The 16,803-nt window shown below is 42.0% G+C and overlaps 1 protein-coding gene across 1 annotated transcript; it reads left to right on the top strand.

Annotated features, from left to right (window-relative positions):
• Positions 1-4,759: 4,759 nt before the first annotated feature.
• On the top strand, positions 4,760-6,382 carry LOC147889015 (uncharacterized). Its single transcript, XM_087392400.1, has one exon. It carries the CDS (start codon positions 4,760-4,762, stop codon positions 6,380-6,382), a length of 1,623 nt encoding a protein of 540 aa, XP_087248526.1.
• Positions 6,383-16,803: the final 10,421 nt, after the last annotated feature.

The following is a 16,803-nucleotide window of genomic DNA, read 5'->3' on the forward strand; positions in this document are numbered from 1 at the left end:
AGTGATACTTTTGTTCTTCCCGAGCATTGTGAGTAGGTGCATACTAATGATTTAATTAATCGAAGCTTTCGTTTTTAAAAATCCATTGATACATGTACTTAAGCATAATTTCATATATATAATTGATGGCATTTGGCACCAATCTTCAATATAGGTGGTTTTTCATCCAGATCGTTCTGATCCAAGATGGTGGTATATGATCCAAGTTGCACCACAAAGTAAGCAAAATTTTGAAGATAGAGATGTGGATATGGAGATGCCACGACCAATGCCGGATCCAATTGATTTAGATGGATCTAGCAAAGAAAATGAAGATCACAATATGAGCTAAGAGGAAGATGTGCATGACATTGTATGGGAGGAAGATGGAGATCATGATATTGAGAAAGAAGATGACGATCATCAAGAATCAATACACTTTATTGAAGAAGATGATCAAGTCTTAGGTGAACATACGATGCCAGAGTATGATGATGATATAGGAGATCAACTCGGCATAGAGTTGGAGATAGACTTGTTTGGCGCGCTAGACTTGGCTTAGGATGAAGCCGTTGATGTAAATGCTCTTCATTGATTTTTTTCATCTCAAACTTGGACATAAATATATGAGCTTCAAACTTGATGTACATGCTCTACTTTTATTCTTTCAAAGGATCAAACATGTATGAAAAGGAATGTCATTTGGAAAAACTATTTTTAAAGGTCGGTATGGGGAAAAACACTTTTTGTAAAACATCACTATAGGAAACTATCTCAATGTCGCTATATAATCATCGTCTACAAGTCTAGTAAGTGTCGCTATATAGCGACTCTAAATAAACGTCACTATATAGCAACACTTGCCTAGAGTCGCTATATAGCAACACTTGACTAAACTCGGTTTGCTTACCAATGATTAGCACCCCGCATGTGCTAAACATTAGTGCTTAAGCATCGCAATAGGGCCTATGTGTAGTAGTGATTGCATGGAAAAAGAACCAATACAAAATTGTAAATAGTGTTGGATTTATTAAAGGATCTTTGCACATGCATGAAAATTCATATTTTCATATTCTTCTAGGATGAATCTAGATACTAATATGACCAACTATCAATGTTTTAAGACCACCATGCAGTAGTTCACTAGTTTAGCTTTAACTTTTTCAATTGGTTTTGGTTTTCAACAAAACCAGAAAAAGTTATGGAGTGTGCCCTTGAATGGGTGTGCATAATTTTAGCACAACATTGGAGGCCCCTTAAACCACATGTGAGGGGTTTCAATAAGGTGTGTCCTTTGCTTGAGGAGAAGCTTGTGTGTAGTTTACTTTTGAATGATTTCTTGGTTGCATGTATGTCTTTTTGAATAAATTGTTGTATGGACCTATACTCTTTAGGATGCATGCTTCACATGCAACATAGCACTTATAATGCTTTAACGATCTCATTCCAAATCTTTATTCCATGTCTTTTTGGTCTCGTGTTCAAGATTATATGTGTACTACAACTTGAAGGAAAAGTTTGTTGAATTCCATTGAGCAATGCATAAGTTATGGGTCAAGCAAAAACCTATATACAAAAAATGCCATGAACCTCACCAAAAATCGCTACACCCAAGCAAACAATATTGATCCCAATAAATAGACTAGAGTCCCTATCAAAGTGCATTTATGGTATAGAGGTCCTACACTCCACATGTTGCATCATCTATAGATTAGGGTCCACATATGCATGAGATTTCTTTACTTTTGCATCCCATTGGTGTAGTTCTTATAGTAATTAATGCCATTTAGATAAAATCATTCAGTCTTTTGTAATAAGATAATTTCTTATAAGGAGCACCAAAGTGAATATGCAAGAGCTCAGAGGAGGCTCAGAGCAACATATCTTTATAGCATCCATGACTTTTTTATGATTGTCAATACTATCATCATAATGTCCCATATGATTTAATGCAGATTAAAGCATATCAATCCTTACTTGTAGCTTTTGTTTTTATGAGCCATCAATACTATTTTGAAATGCCTCTATAGTGCTACCTTTGTCCATGTCCACTTTGTGGACAACTATATTCACACCATAACTTTGATGTAGCTAGAATTTGACCTCTCTAAGCAATACAGATACACTGTCATATTGCTTCATGGTACCAACCAATTCCTCAGCTTCTCTTTCCTGTCTCCTAAAACTAAATGTGCAAATTTTATGCTCGAGTTTGTCTTCTTAGTGCTCATTTCTTTACAAACACTTCCTCCATGTATATAATCACCATCTTGGGTAGCTATGGGTTTGTAGACATGTGTCACTTGCTATCTTAATATTCTAGCTCACTCACTTTTCCATTTTTGCTAGAGTTTGTTTTCTTGGATAAAATTAAAAAATTACACTTTCTACACATGCAAACTATGCCCCGTCAATTTGTTCATCCCTTTCATATTCATATGAACATCCTCTTGTAAATGATCAGAGGGACAACTCCATGTATAGGAGGTTCTTAAGACTTTATAATGCAATGTAAACAAATCGGGATAGACCTCTAGCAAAACTTTTAACTTTTATTATTCTATTTCCCCTACCTAAGCTGAATGAAAATTGTCAACCATAACCTATTAGGAACATTTGCCTCCATAAGTTGGCATGGATTATACCCCACCAAGCTTGCGAGGATGTAAATATTCACGTGCTTGCCATCGACTTGATAACATGGCTCACAAATGAGTCTTGAGAATGCACACACTTGTTCCACTGGTATCTTATATCAAAACCTCTTCAAAGCACTCTTATTTCACCACTATTAAACCCAAATAACAAACTCTAAGATTGAAGAACTTGCTTGCAAGTGTCAGAACAAGGCAAGGTCAACATCACTACAACTGGTAGCTAACTAGTGTCTACAAGGTACCAAATGTCTTTGTAGCTCACAAATTCATGGTAATTCACAACTTCAAGTTCAGGTTGCAACTAGCACTAGGAGTGTGTGCAATTTGCTCATCATCCCTCTCTCCCTCCCTCTCTCTCTCTCTCTCTCACACACACACACACACACACACACACACACACATTGAGCTAACCATTTGCATGACATCCCTCCCCTGCATGAAAACAGTTCGTCAGTACATCCAACTCTCTCTCTCTCTCTCTCTCTCTCTCTCTCTCGTAGACACACACATGACACACACACACACATTGAACTAATCGTTTGCATAACCTCCCTCCCTTGCATGATAATAATTCGTCAGTACATCCAACTCTCTCTCTCTCTCTCTCTCTCACACACACACACACACATACACATACATTGAACTAACCATTTGCATGGCCTCCCTCCCTTGCATGACAACAGTTCACTAGGATGATAATTTAGTTACAACTTTCAAAAAAATTTGCATGCACACATTGTCATTCTTCATCTGGGTTTTTATGTTCTATTGAAAGCAATGAAAAGAAAAGAAAAATAAATAGTTAAAAAAAAAAGAATTCCTTAAATAGCAACGTATATTTTCACATTAGTTTTGAAACCAATTCAAAAAAAATTAAAATAATAATGTATTATACATGGAAAGCATTGGGAATAGTAGTAGGGTAAGGAAATGAAAACTTGTATTAGAGCCATAAGAGACCATAAAACGAAGCATGCGACATGAGTGGTGCCATAAAGAACCGGGTGGTGGAGAGAATGCCCTTAGAATGCCTTCGTGGTGGAGAGGAATGGGAACATAAACTAAAGGAATCCTCTCTCTCTCTCTCTCTCTCTCTCACCTTGGGCACATGAGTCCCACTTTATGTTGTTCCAATAGTCTGTAGCAATTGAGTGGCATGAATAATCCTAAAACGAATAGAAATGAAAAGCTATTCTGTGCTTGACAATTTCAATTTGAGTGCACAAGCAAGTAAGGGTAGGCAATCAACCAATAACGAGTGGAAAGCTCCATTCCCGCATTACAATAAGCTGCTCTAGCTCTTCACAAACGGAGAATTGTTGGACGATCATGTGCCCGTAACTCGGATAAGGTCCGGCGAACTTCAGATAGCCATGCGTTCCTAAATCCGATAGCATCTGATAGACAGCATTGTTGACGGGTCTCAATCTTTGACACACATGCACCCAATCTATCTCTCTCTCTCTCGCGCGCTCTCTCACTGTCTCTCACACACACACACATGCACACATGCCTGCCCATGCACACACATTGTCATAGCCGCTTGATAGCGAAGTAAGATGTGGACGCGGACTCCGGAGGGGAGATCGATGTTGTGGGCCGGTTTTGTATGGGAAGTTGGGAACTCGGGAGAAGGCGAGGTGTCACGACTCAGCAGAATAGACGGGGGAGGGGTAGGAAGTTGGAATTTGGCATGGCAATAAGTTCTACAATTGCAGCGATAAGCTGCAATAATGAAGCGATAGGTTGGAGTTTGGCAGGGTAGTAATTGTAAAATTGAAGCGATGTGCGGGGGATCTGCACTGTGCAGGTGAGCAAAAAGCTAGCGAAAGAGAATCATCGTTCATCAGACGAGGTTAGACGAGGAAAGGCAGCGTGCATGGGGAAAGAGCGCGCTGTATTTCTTTATAGGTTGCGTTGTTTCTAATTCACGTGTAACGTGTGAGAACCAAAGCTCAAACTCCCACAACAATTTCCCTTCGAGTTTGTGTTCCAATCCGTCGCCTCACGTCCTCACTCACCTCTCTCACTCCCATGCACCACACTATCACCCACAGTGCACCCCCCCCCCACAGCTTCTCCCTTATCCCTCCTTTCTCTCTTCCTTCGCCCTCCGCTCCATCATGCCCCCGCAGCGTCGCCCTCCCTCCCCCCTCCCCCTTGTCGAAACCACCGCCTGTGGTTGCTCCCTGCGCTACTGTGAGGATTCCCGCCCCCACAGCAAGGGCCGCATTAGCAAAATCTGGCCCTTGTTCAAAAACTTTCCCACCGACTTGGCACCCGCTCGAGGCCTCCCCACATCCGCAGGACGACCCACCTCCTGGACTTCAAGATCCGTCTCCCCGCAACCCAGCTGGAGGATACCGTTCCAAGCTGATGCAGGCTGCAGCCAGAAGGAAGATGCGTTTGACCTTGCAGAGGTTTCGGATGCACCATTTCAGGCGATAGCAAGTGACGCTCCAAGCGCATTGTCAAAGTCTCCTCATCAGCCTGCTCAGTCTAGCAGTCATGAGTCGAGTAAGGATGTTGAGCTTCCGCTAGCCCTAATTAGTCCGGTACCTACACGAGCATCAGGTAAGCATCGCAGCACATCTCCGCGGAATTGGGATCTATATATTGCAGTGGAAAAAGAATTTAACAGGCTCGGGATCTCCCGCGGTAAGGAAATCGCAAATTCGGGGCAAGGTAAACTCCCTAGAGTGTGCCCAAAAGTGGAAATCGCAAGAGAACAGATTACCGATGGCTTCTATGGTATCAAGGCCAACGGGGCAACCAGCACTGAGTGCCTTCTATATTCCGCTGCAATTCCCGTCGATTCACATGTGCCGTATGAAAGCGCATCGTTTTCTTATCCGGAGCCTGATCAGCTCGCGAATTCCATGCATGCGATGTCGTTCCTGGGTTCCATGGCGATCGAACAGAGCTTTTCCTCTCATCTTCCAGGATATCCTGAGACTTTCGTTGAATTAAGCGAAGAGCTCAGTGTTCTTTCAGTTTCTCAATTCAACTTGGCCGTGGACAGAGCTCATTTTTGTCTTCAAAGATTTAGCAGGAGCTTGATAAAGGCAAAGATAAAGCTTATGGAAAGGTCTGGTCAAGGTACAACTGCTGGAAAGTTGGAAGTTGTCGCAGACATGCTGAAGCCCCTCATGGCCGACGTCAAGTTCGCTTCGCCTAGTCATTTCAAGTATGGTCTTCAAGCTTGCATTAACGAGACAGTCCTCCGACGATTCGAGACACAATCCTACGGCGCTCGCCCACATCGATCGTACCCAAATGCCCGGCTTCGCCGACTAGCTTTTCTGCACGAATATTATATTTTAGAATCGCATTCGACAGAACAACTAATGGACGCGGCGTCCTGCGATTTCAACGCAGACTTTCAACGTTTCTGCAGCAGGAAGCTGGAAGCAGTGCAGAAAAGAATACGATGGGCACATAGGTGGCCGTCCAAGCTCTCTCAAATTTTCGTGCAAAGCATGAAGACAGTCTGGATGGCGCATAAGCTGGCTTTTGCGTTCGAGAAACCCGCCACCATATTTTACGTCCAGTCTGGGATCCAATTAGACATCAAATATATGAATCCGCTGGACGATCAAAAGCCGGATTATCAGAATTCTTTCCATGGTATCGTGCAGTTTACTGTGTTTCCTGGATTTGCACTTCGAGACGGGCTAGTGCACAGCACCGTATATCTTAAGCCCAAGGTGCCGGGTATCACACCTTCTGAGCATCAATCATATTGATCATCTGTAAGTTCATTTGCATTAAGTAAGCAGAAGATTTCGTTTCGCTGGTTCACCTAATTGTTGATAGATTTCTGCCGCTGATTGCGAGAGCTGATTCAGCTGAAGCACCTTCCGTATATTACGCATTTGACTTAATTTGCTTGTTGGGGGTTCATTAATCCTTTGGCATTTGCTGTTCACGAATGTTTGTCACTGACATATATATATATATATATATACGTATAGTGTGTCAACAAATGCTCTCATCTCTTTGAAAATGAACAAGAGGCCTGCCCAAGATTTAAACAAGGTGAATGATATATATCTATCATTCATTAGGCCTCCCTGTGGGTGAGTGAAATGCTTAAGAGAGCATAAAATTGGAGGCATAAAAAGGAAAGAGTGTACAAAGAGTAGTAAATGCAAATGGTCCAATAGTCAACAAGATGAATTTCATTGAGAGAGAGAGAGAGAGAGAGAGAGAGAGAGAGAGAGAGGGGGGGGGGGGCTTGCCTAGAGAGAAGAAGAAGAAGAAGAAGAAAGAGAAAGAGAGAGAGAGAGAGAGAGAGAGAGAGAGAGAGAGAGGGAGAGAGAAGAAAGAAAGGAGAGAGAAAAGGAGAAGAGAAAGGGGAGAGAGAGAGAGAGAGAGAGAGAGAGAGAGAGAGGATGGAGTCACTAAATGCATGCATTAAAGCCTCTTACAAGGAACATACTTGGACCAATCACCTTTGTACCAAAGTCATAAATACCAGCCTGCCAAAGTTGCTAGCAACCAATAGAAAATTCTCACCCCAACAAATAGAAATAATCAGGAATTTTTAGCTTTGCAAAACTAGAACCGTTGTAAGGCTACCTAGAGGACAGGCCAAAAAGCAAACAAAAAGGAATCCACTGGAAATGGTGTGGAGGAAGACTACATGAGTTAAAGGGGAGAGAGGGAGGGAGAGAGAGAGAGAGAGAGAGAAGGGGGGGTTGCAAAAAAGGTGGAGATGGTGTGTAGGAAGACTTGAGGAGATAAAGAAGGGGAGAGAGAGAGAGAGTGAATTACTTTAAAGTCTTCATTCAAGAAGAGAAGCATCAACATATTGTCCAATGAGAAAAATACACTTGCCAAAATTCCTAATTTCTGCTTTGCCTAAATTGCATCATTGCTAAGGCTAGCTAGAGTGGGCAGGCTAAAAAACATAATGGAAAACTTTTGTGAGACCTTTGTTCACTAAATCTTTCGCACTAATTTATATCTTTACATTATACGATTTTATCTTTACACTATTTTATTATCTTTCACTAAAATGGATACATAATGGGTCTTTCAAACTTTAAAATTTATACAAGAAAATGCTTAATGAATCTACCATGATTGCTCTCATTTGTACAAGCCTAATTAAAAAGCATAATGAATTACTTGTACAAGCCTTTTGTTTGTGCACTAATTTAGTATCATAGCACTACATAAAAATGGGTACATAAGCATGGCTTTCTCGTTGAAACGTAACATTTCATAACATTGCATAGAAGTGTTCGATCAAATTGACATTTGTTGCATTGGGATGCAAACTTTTCAAAGGAAATACACAAGTACTAAGGTTGTGACGTTATGATAACTATAATATTCTTTTTGAGTATGTCTATTTCTAAAATTTCCAACCCCAAGGGCAATCATTCTTATAAATAGGCAAATACTTGAATGTGAAATTGTAGCAAAACCAAATTGAGTGAAAACTATAAGTTTGCTAGAAATGCAAAAGCATCATTAGGAGGATTGGTAATGAAGATCGTAATATCTTGGAGGAATGCAGAGCATGGCATGGTCGAAAGATTCTTTCAAGAAGAATGGAGAGGGAACCATGACTTGAATAATGAATATAAAGGCTTCAAAAGAGTGAAAAGCTCAAAATTAAAAACAAAAAGCATTACTAGATTTTATACCCCTCGCTTTTACACCCCCTAGCAGCTAATTTAAAAAACATTGAATGTTTTGAAGTGGGAGGAACATAATCATTCTACGGCATAAACTATCCTTTAGAAGGTTTGAATAAAAGAAATCTCTTACCAAAAAGTTTATTCCGGGTATTATCCTTTTCCATGCTCAATTCACATGACCAAGATATCATTTAAAAACTAATATTATATAGACAAAGATAATGGCATGCAAATGTTATGGTTACAACGTCCTAAATTTCAAGGAACTATTATAATAAGATCATGTTTGCAATACCAAATACATAATCAAGGCCAACAAAGGAGCTTAGGGAATGGAGATGGATGATGATGGTGATGGAGACAGAGGGGGTGGTGCTTTTGAGGGTGACGTTCAATCTGGTCACCCTCACATCTCAACTCCCACCAGTCCCAAGGACATTCCTTTTCATTTGCATATGTTTGCGAGCCTTTTTGGATCGTGTGCCTTTTTGCGAGACATACGATTTTGAGTTCACAGATGAGAGCTTCGCTTTCCTACTTTGATGCCAAACCAACTTGATGTGCGCTCTGCTCTCCCACCAAGATATGGAGCTCTGCCCAGTACCTGAGGAGGTCAAGGAGGAAGAGGAGGAGATGCTGTGCGCCCCTCTTACGCGCAGGCAGCTTAGAAGCCATGGGGGGGCTTCTTTAGCTTGCCCCCAGAATCATGTTTTGCTCTTAGTACTACCAATGCAGATGGTGGGCCCATGGCGGTGGGAGATGTACACAAAGCCCCAGCTGCTCCTTCTCTCCATTGTAGATACTTGGAAACTCTAGTGAAGATCGAGTATTCGTAGGAGTCCTTGGAAAAGCAATTGGATTTGTCCAACCATCTGAGCGTCGCATGGAATGGAGGCATGGTGCCTCTGAACATGCTCCTACCAGCAAAGGAGTAACCAATCATGAAATAAAGATGGAGCCCCTGGAGGACATGCAGATCAAAGCAGAGCCAGACTATCCACAATCAGTGGAGATACTTCAAGAAAAGATGGACGAGCAAATAACAAATATCTTGAGCAGATTTTGAGTGAGGTGGGGCTCTTCGCAACTAGCCAGGAAAAAACTAAAGGTGTCACACCACCAACAATCTTGTAATTAGGAGGATGAACTATCAAAGCAACAATGAAGTCATATCAACAATATAACATAATAATAATTACGCTAACGCATCACGATTATCGGTACACTAATTCTACTTAGAATACCTGTAAGACCTTGTGCCAATCATGAGACTTGAGCCCACTAAGCTTATTGTCCTTTGAAAATGCTCCTTTCAAGCAACACATGTACCTTGTTGGTGTTTGAAAAGATGCAATGCCTGCCTTGACCGCTGCCTCCTCCCTCGTAGAGAGGATCCACGTTGCTTTCGGGAGGATAACTTTTCCCGAAGCATGCACTTGGGGCCACAAACGAGACATCCTATTCATAGCATGCAAGTCTTCTTGCACTCCTGTCGAGTCTTTGGAGCCAACCAAGTGTGCCCAAATAGTAGCCCCCACATTCTTGAAGATATGCATGGGATCCAAGAGATGATTGATTTGTAACTGACCCCAATAAGGAAGCTCGTGAAAGATCGATAGCCTCTTCATACCAGGAGGAGGTTCCTCTCCATTCGGCCTCCAAGCTTGAATCCAGTCACATGCCTTCAAATATGATGGTGGTGGATCAAAAGCTGACCTCCACGTGCGAGATGGTCGAGCAGAAGGTATCGAGCCTGACCTTCATAAACATTTTTTCTCATATGTTTGGAGTAGCGTGCAAGCGATTTGAGAGCCGGTCCACAAACAGGACAAGCATGGTACCCACTTGTAACAACTCCTGCACGCGTTCATGAATGTGTTAGTACAAGACATGTGTGTGAAAGAGAGTCATAAAAGCATAATCCCTCATTGTACATGTAAAGACACAACCACGTACCTGCGCACTCTCCATATCCTAGGTAGTCATGCATGGTCCATATCAAGATACCCCTGACCAAAATATCATTCGTATGTCTAGGAGCTCTGGAAATATCAAAGACCTGCACTCCTCTCCATAATATCTGTAACTCCTCTATCAAAGATGCCATGTACACGTCCATATTTTTTGCCTTGTACTTTCCTGCACAAGTAGTGCAAGCATGAGGTGTCCCTTTTTTATTGTTAGCCATGGTGGGATATTGTAATTCACCATGACTATGGGCCATGTCGACCAAGATGTCGAGCGTAACCCGAAAGGATTCACGCCGTCCATGGCGAGCCCAAGATGTAAGTTGCGTGGCTCCCTCGTAAAGTCCGGCCACTGATTATCTATGTGCTGCCAAGCTACACAATCTGCGGGAATCCTCAATGTGTCATCAGTGGACCGATGAGATGCATGCCATGTCATCAACTCCGCTATGGATTTGCATCGGAATATGTGTTGTATTCTTGCAATGATGGAAAAGTGTCTCAAGACCTTTATTGATATCCGCTCACCCTACAAGTCATCTCTATATCGTTATTCCCTACACTTTGGACAACTAGCCAAATCTCCATGCTCACGACCAAAGAGAATATAATCATTACGGCAAGCATGGATGGTATCTTAATCCATACCCACCATTGTTAGCATCTTTTTCGCTTCATCTCTTGATGCGGGCATGGTATTTGGTGCAGGCAACATCTTCTGGAGCAACCTATGACAATTCAAAACATACATAGGCTTTGAACAATGATGATTCTCAAAACAAACAATATCCAAATAATGAGTCAAATTAATGCAAGAGCTAACCTCATTAAGGCCGAGACACTTGTATCCGACCACCCATACTTTACTTGTAGATTCAAGATTGAGAGACAAGCACGTAGTTTAGACATCCTAGCACCCTCATACAATTGTGTTGATTGCTATTACTCTCGCATTTTGACCTCAGACTCTGACATCACGTGTACATGGGATGTAGTGCCCCTAAAAATGGAATCCATCATGTCGACCATATCCTCGTCATCATTTGGGAGACTATAGTCTTGCTAAAAGTGAGAAGGTATATGCGTACCCTCGTCACCCTCCTCATCCTATTTTAAGATTTCATGTAAATATAAGATCTTGTATTTCCTAGTATACAATAAGACTGTGAACTTAAATAGCTTTGACTTACCAATGGTTCACCAACACGTGCAACACCAACGGTGGGTACTGGTGCGGGCTCCTCCCCATACATCCGCAAGTGGCGCATGATAATATGACGTTGATGTCGTACTTCTCGCTTGCAATGAGTGCAATGATAGTATAACCTCTTCGTAAGCCACTTCGTGCTCCCGGGCGTTGGCGCATCATCGGACGAGCTTCCACTCGTCCCTTCCATCTACACTTATAAAATCACAACATAAGTTGCAAGAAGAGATATTAACAGTTATAAAATAGCATCTATGAGCTTCCCTTCATGCTACAATAAAAAGTGACTTAAAGCATCGCTATATAGCGACATTTTTCTCTCTTGTGTCACTATTTAGCGACGTTTTTAATTAAAAATGTCGCTATATAGATCACTATATAGCGACACTGTGGGTTAAAACCCGAGACTTCCGTCGTGTGGCGCTTTCTTTATCCCCTTATCTAATCTCTCAAGTAAGCAAGGCAATCTCTCCTCCCACCTATTTTTGACGACCTCCCACCTATTTCCGATAACCTCCCACTCTATTCTCCACTCCTCACCCTTCTCCTAGCTCTTGTACTCCCTCTCTACCCTTTTCCCTCTTTGGTTTCTTGAAAGGAAGTTCTTCAAGAGGTGAGTTTGTTTCAACAATGTAGGTTATTTGTTTGTTAGCTTTAGTTTTGTGAGTGCTTCTCCTTGTATTGCTAAACCTGTAAACTAGTTTTCATGCTTGTTTTCAAAGGATTGAAACAAAAAACGAGATTTCAAGAAAGAAAGAAGACTCACCTCTTTTCTGTATTTCTCTTCCTTCTCTTTCTCCTTGTCTCCTCAATCTCCTCCTTTCCTTGTCTCCTCAATCTCCTCCTTTTCAAGAAGTTACTTTTGTAATCTCCTCCTTCCTCTAACATCTTATTTGAAAAATGGGTTGTTTCCTCTCTTTTATAGGGCCAGTCCACAACACCAAGCAGGACGTACTATTTCAGGTAGGTGCTTCCTCTTTTTTCCATTTATTATTTTTGTTATTTGCATTGGCCTGTAGCTAGTGCCTTAAGCGCTAGCTGCAGTGATGGGCGTAGGAACCCTCTCTTCCCCTCAATCTCTTTCCTCCTTCCCTCCTTCAATCTCTTTCCTCCTATTTTTCCCTCTTTCATTTTCCTCTTCTTCTCTCTTTCTTTCCCTCTTTTTCCCTCTTTCCTTTCCCTCTTCTTCTCTCTTTCCCCCTTCTCTTAAGCATAAACATAAGCATGAGCATAAGAATGCTTATGCTTATGCATGAGCATAAGAGAAGTAGACATATGCTCATGCATAAGCATGAGCATATGTCTCTTTTTTCCTCTTTTCTCTTTCCCTCTTCTTCTCTCTTTCCTTTCCCTCTTTCCTTTCCCTCTTATTCTCTCTTCTACCCTTCTCTTATGCTTATGCTTAAGCATAAGCATGAGCATAAGAAAAGGAGACATATACTCATGCTTATGCTTATGCATGAGCATAAGAGAAGTAGACATATGCTCATGCATTCGCATGAGCATATGTCTCTTTTTTCCCCCTTCTCTTATTCTCTCTTTCCCCCTTCTCTCTTTCTCTCCCTCTTTCCTCTTTTCCAATCTCTCCTTCCTTTCCCTCTTCTTCTCTCTTTCTTTCCCTCTTTTTCCCTCTTTCCTTTCCCTCTTCTTCTCTCTTTCCCCCTTCTCTTATGCTCATGCATAAACATAAGCATGAGCATAAGAATGCTTATGCTTATGCATGAGCATAAGAGAAGTAGACATATGCTCATGCATAAGCATGAACATATGTCTCTTTTTTCCTATTTTCTCTTTCCCTCTTCTTCTCTCTTTCCTTTCCCTCTTATTCTCTCTTTCCCCCTTCTCTTATGCTCATGCATAAGCATAAGCATGAGCTTATGCTTATGCTTATGCTTAAGCATAAGCATGAGCATAAGAAAAGGAGACATATGCTCATGCTTATGCTTATGCATGAGCATAAGAGAAGTAGACATATGCTCATGCATAAGCATGAGCATATGTCTCTTTTTTCCTCTTTTTACTTTCTCTCTTCTCTCTTTCTCTCCCTCTTTCCTCTTTCCTCTTTCCTCTTTCCTCTTCTTGTCCACTTCCTCTTTTTCCTCTTCTTCCTCTTCTTTCCCTCTTTCCTTTCCCTTCTCTTTCCCCCCCTCTTTCCTTTCCCTTCTCTTTCCCCCTTCTCTTATTCTCTCTTTCCCCCTTCTCTTATTCTCTCTTCTTTCTCTCTTCTTCCTCTTCTTCTCTCTTCTCCTCTCTTCCCCTCTCCTTTCCCTCTTCTTTTTCTCTTCTTTCTCTCTTCTTCCTCTTCTCTCCCTCTTCTTCCTCTTCTTCCTCTTCTTCCTCTTCCTTCTTTTCCTCTTCTCTCCTCTTCTTTCCCTCTTTCCTTTCCCTCTTCTTCCTCTTCTCCTCCCCCTTCTCTTTTCCCTCTTCTCTCCCTCTTCTTCAGATTCCTCTTCCTCTTCTTCCTCTTCCTCTTCCTCTTCTTCCTCTTCTCTCCCTCTTTGCCTATGCCTATGCCTATGCCTATGCCTATGTTTTTTTTTGTTTTTTGTTTTCGTGTTTGTGTCTATGTTAGACATGGGATCACGTCGCTCATCCAACGAGTACGGACAGCCTTGCAGGAGGAGAGCTCACGATCTATATGCTCCAGAGGACTTTGATTCCTCTCAGGTGACTACCCCAAGGACTACCCCTGGTCCGACTCCTCTCGGACCTAGCACTACGACTACCCCTGGTCTGACTCCTCTTCCACGTAGCACTGCGACTACCCCTCGGGGAACTCTGAGAACTCCTTTGCTAGCCGTCCATGGCTTTGTCGGGAGTCCCGATGAGTTTGTAGCATAGATGAGCGATGAGGAGGCAGCGAGATTCTTCTCTCTGCTATCTCAGAGGACCTCAACAATTCCCTCCCCTACACCGATGGCTGGATGTATTGCCCAGCCGTCCCCTCGTGCCCCTTCGACCGAGGGGTCATCACCTATGCATGCCTCTCATAAGGGAAGGAAGAGTAGGAAGGGCAGCTTATGTTGTGATGACTCGGGAGATGTAGACGAGTCAGCACACTCATGTTCCTACAGGTCTCCACTTGGTCCGGAGACACAGTATCAGTCAGGTCCCTTTCCCTCTCCTACTCCCACTGCTACTCCTCACTCTAGAAGCGCTCGCACAGCTTTCACTCCTTCTGACTCTGCTACCATCAGTCCTCCTTATTCATCAGGGGATCTCTCCTATCAAATCATAGCTGCCGGAGAGATAATAGAAGATAGAAAGGGCAAAGCAGTGATGGCCACCATGAGGCGGTTGATGAGCCATCACTTCAAGAGCGGCATTGCTACTGATTGGCGGTATCAAGATGGCCAAAAGAAGTAGGCGGTCATCGATGAGTTAAAACAAAAATACCCTAACCCGCCAAATTGGGAGTTTAATGAGGATTATATGCGAGAGCGCATGGGTTTGGTCATGAAGCATCGTAGATCAACCTTGCGTACTTCCATCACAAAGGGGTTGGCTAAACCTAGCTGGGCAGACAAAGCTGATTGGAAGTTCTTCAAGAAGCAGAATAGGGACCATCCCGAATTGTTCAAGGGTCAGAGGAGGGCTGCGAAGAGACAGCTGGATGTCATAGGTACTTTGCACTTTGGTGCAGGCGGATGGTTGGCATTCGAGGCAACTGTGGTAAGTCTACTTCTTCTCATTTAATGTATTGTTCTATTTGTTTTACTACATATTACATGCACTTTAGCTAGCTCTAACTCTCGTAAATTGGATCCATAGCAAGCTACGATGGGTCATCTTCCTACAGATGTAGAGACGCGACGCGCATTTCAGATAGGAACAAAGCCGTGGTTCATTGAGCAAGAGGCAATGGGAGCGACGGTCGATTGGGCTGAGGTGGCTGCTCGCACGGTATAAGTTTACTCCTACTTGTAATCTCACTTTTTAAATTGTTTTATTCTTTAAGTTCCAATCTAATTTTTGATTTATATGGTTCACTCTTAGGGTCAAAGCTCAAGCGTCCCATCATCGGAGGTGAGTGATCAACAGGGCCAGGGATCAGACGCACGTGACGAGGATCAGGGAGAAGATGCAGCTCACGAGGACCAACGAACAAGCCAATAAGACGAGGACGATTCGGATTCGGATGAGTAGTAGTAGTAGTAGTGGTAGTGGCATTTTCTTCACCCTATACGTCATTTTGTATATCCGCTCGTTTGAGCAATTTTATATTGCCCTTTCGAAAGGGTAATTTTGTAACAAACAATGTTGTATATGTTCGACATGTATATGCTTTTGTTGCTCGATCATTTCATTTGAGCAATTTTGTATCACCCTTTTTTGCAAGGGAAATTTTGTTATAAAAAAACTTTGTTTTATAATTACCAAAAATAAAAAGAATTAGTGGGGCTAAACAGGGCCATAGCAAGCCCTGTTTAGCCCCACTAATCCTTTTTTTTAAAGTTCTATTAATCATCGCTATATAGCGATGTTTACCAGTGTCGCTATATAGCGATGATTAATAGTGTCACTATATAGCGACGTTTATCATCGTCGCTATATAGCGACGGTTCTTTTCCGATGCTTTTAGCGACTTTTATAGCGACGTTTGTGCTCGTGAAAAAAAAAAATTAATGTAAAAAGCGTCAGTATTTTTGTCGAAAAATGGCCTATGCCTTGTAGTGTAGCTTGATGGAGAGAGTGAAGCTACTGGAACAAGTAAGATGATAATGGCCTTCCTGGATGACACATTATTGCATGACTGTGTGTTGTGGTTATGCATGCATGCTCTACTTGGCTTTCTTCCTGGTGTTAGACACCCTTTGGCCTTTATAGAGTCCTAGATAAGAATCAAGTGGGTCAAAAACACTACTACACACAGACCCTATTGCGACGTTTACGTACCGATGTTTAGTGCCCGCTTAGCATTAATCGTCGGTATGAAAAGTGGGTTTCCTAAATCGTCGCTATATAGTGACTGTTGCTAAAAGTCGCTATATAGCGACTTTTATAAAAGTCACTATATAGCAACTTTTAAGTGTTGCTATATAGCGACACTGATATACAAATTTATAGCGACGCTTTTCCAGAGAGGTTTTTTTTTTAATAGGCCTTAAAAGTTAGTTTTTTCCAATGACAAATTTTTTTCAATTTTCATACATGTTTGAGCTCATAGAGAATAAAAAAATGAGAGCATGTACATCAAGCCTTTGAAGCTCATATATTCATGTCTAAGTTTGAGATGAGAAAAATCAAATAAGAGCATTTGCATCAACTTTTTCATCTTGAGCCAAGTTTAAGGCACCAAACAAGTCTATCTCCAACTCTATACCGAGTTGATCTTAGCATCG

Source organism: Dipteris shenzhenensis, chromosome 21, assembly GCF_047967505.1.
Source record: "Dipteris shenzhenensis isolate YYH24624 ecotype China chromosome 21, Dip_SZ_1.0, whole genome shotgun sequence".
In the NCBI taxonomy this organism is placed as follows: Eukaryota; Viridiplantae; Streptophyta; class Polypodiopsida; order Gleicheniales; family Dipteridaceae; genus Dipteris; species Dipteris shenzhenensis.

Excerpts from the sequence above, each read along its gene's own strand:
- LOC147889015 (XM_087392400.1), top strand. The coding sequence starts at position 4,760 with ATGCCCCCGCAGCGTCGCCCTCCCTCCCCCCTCCCCCTTGTCGAAACC.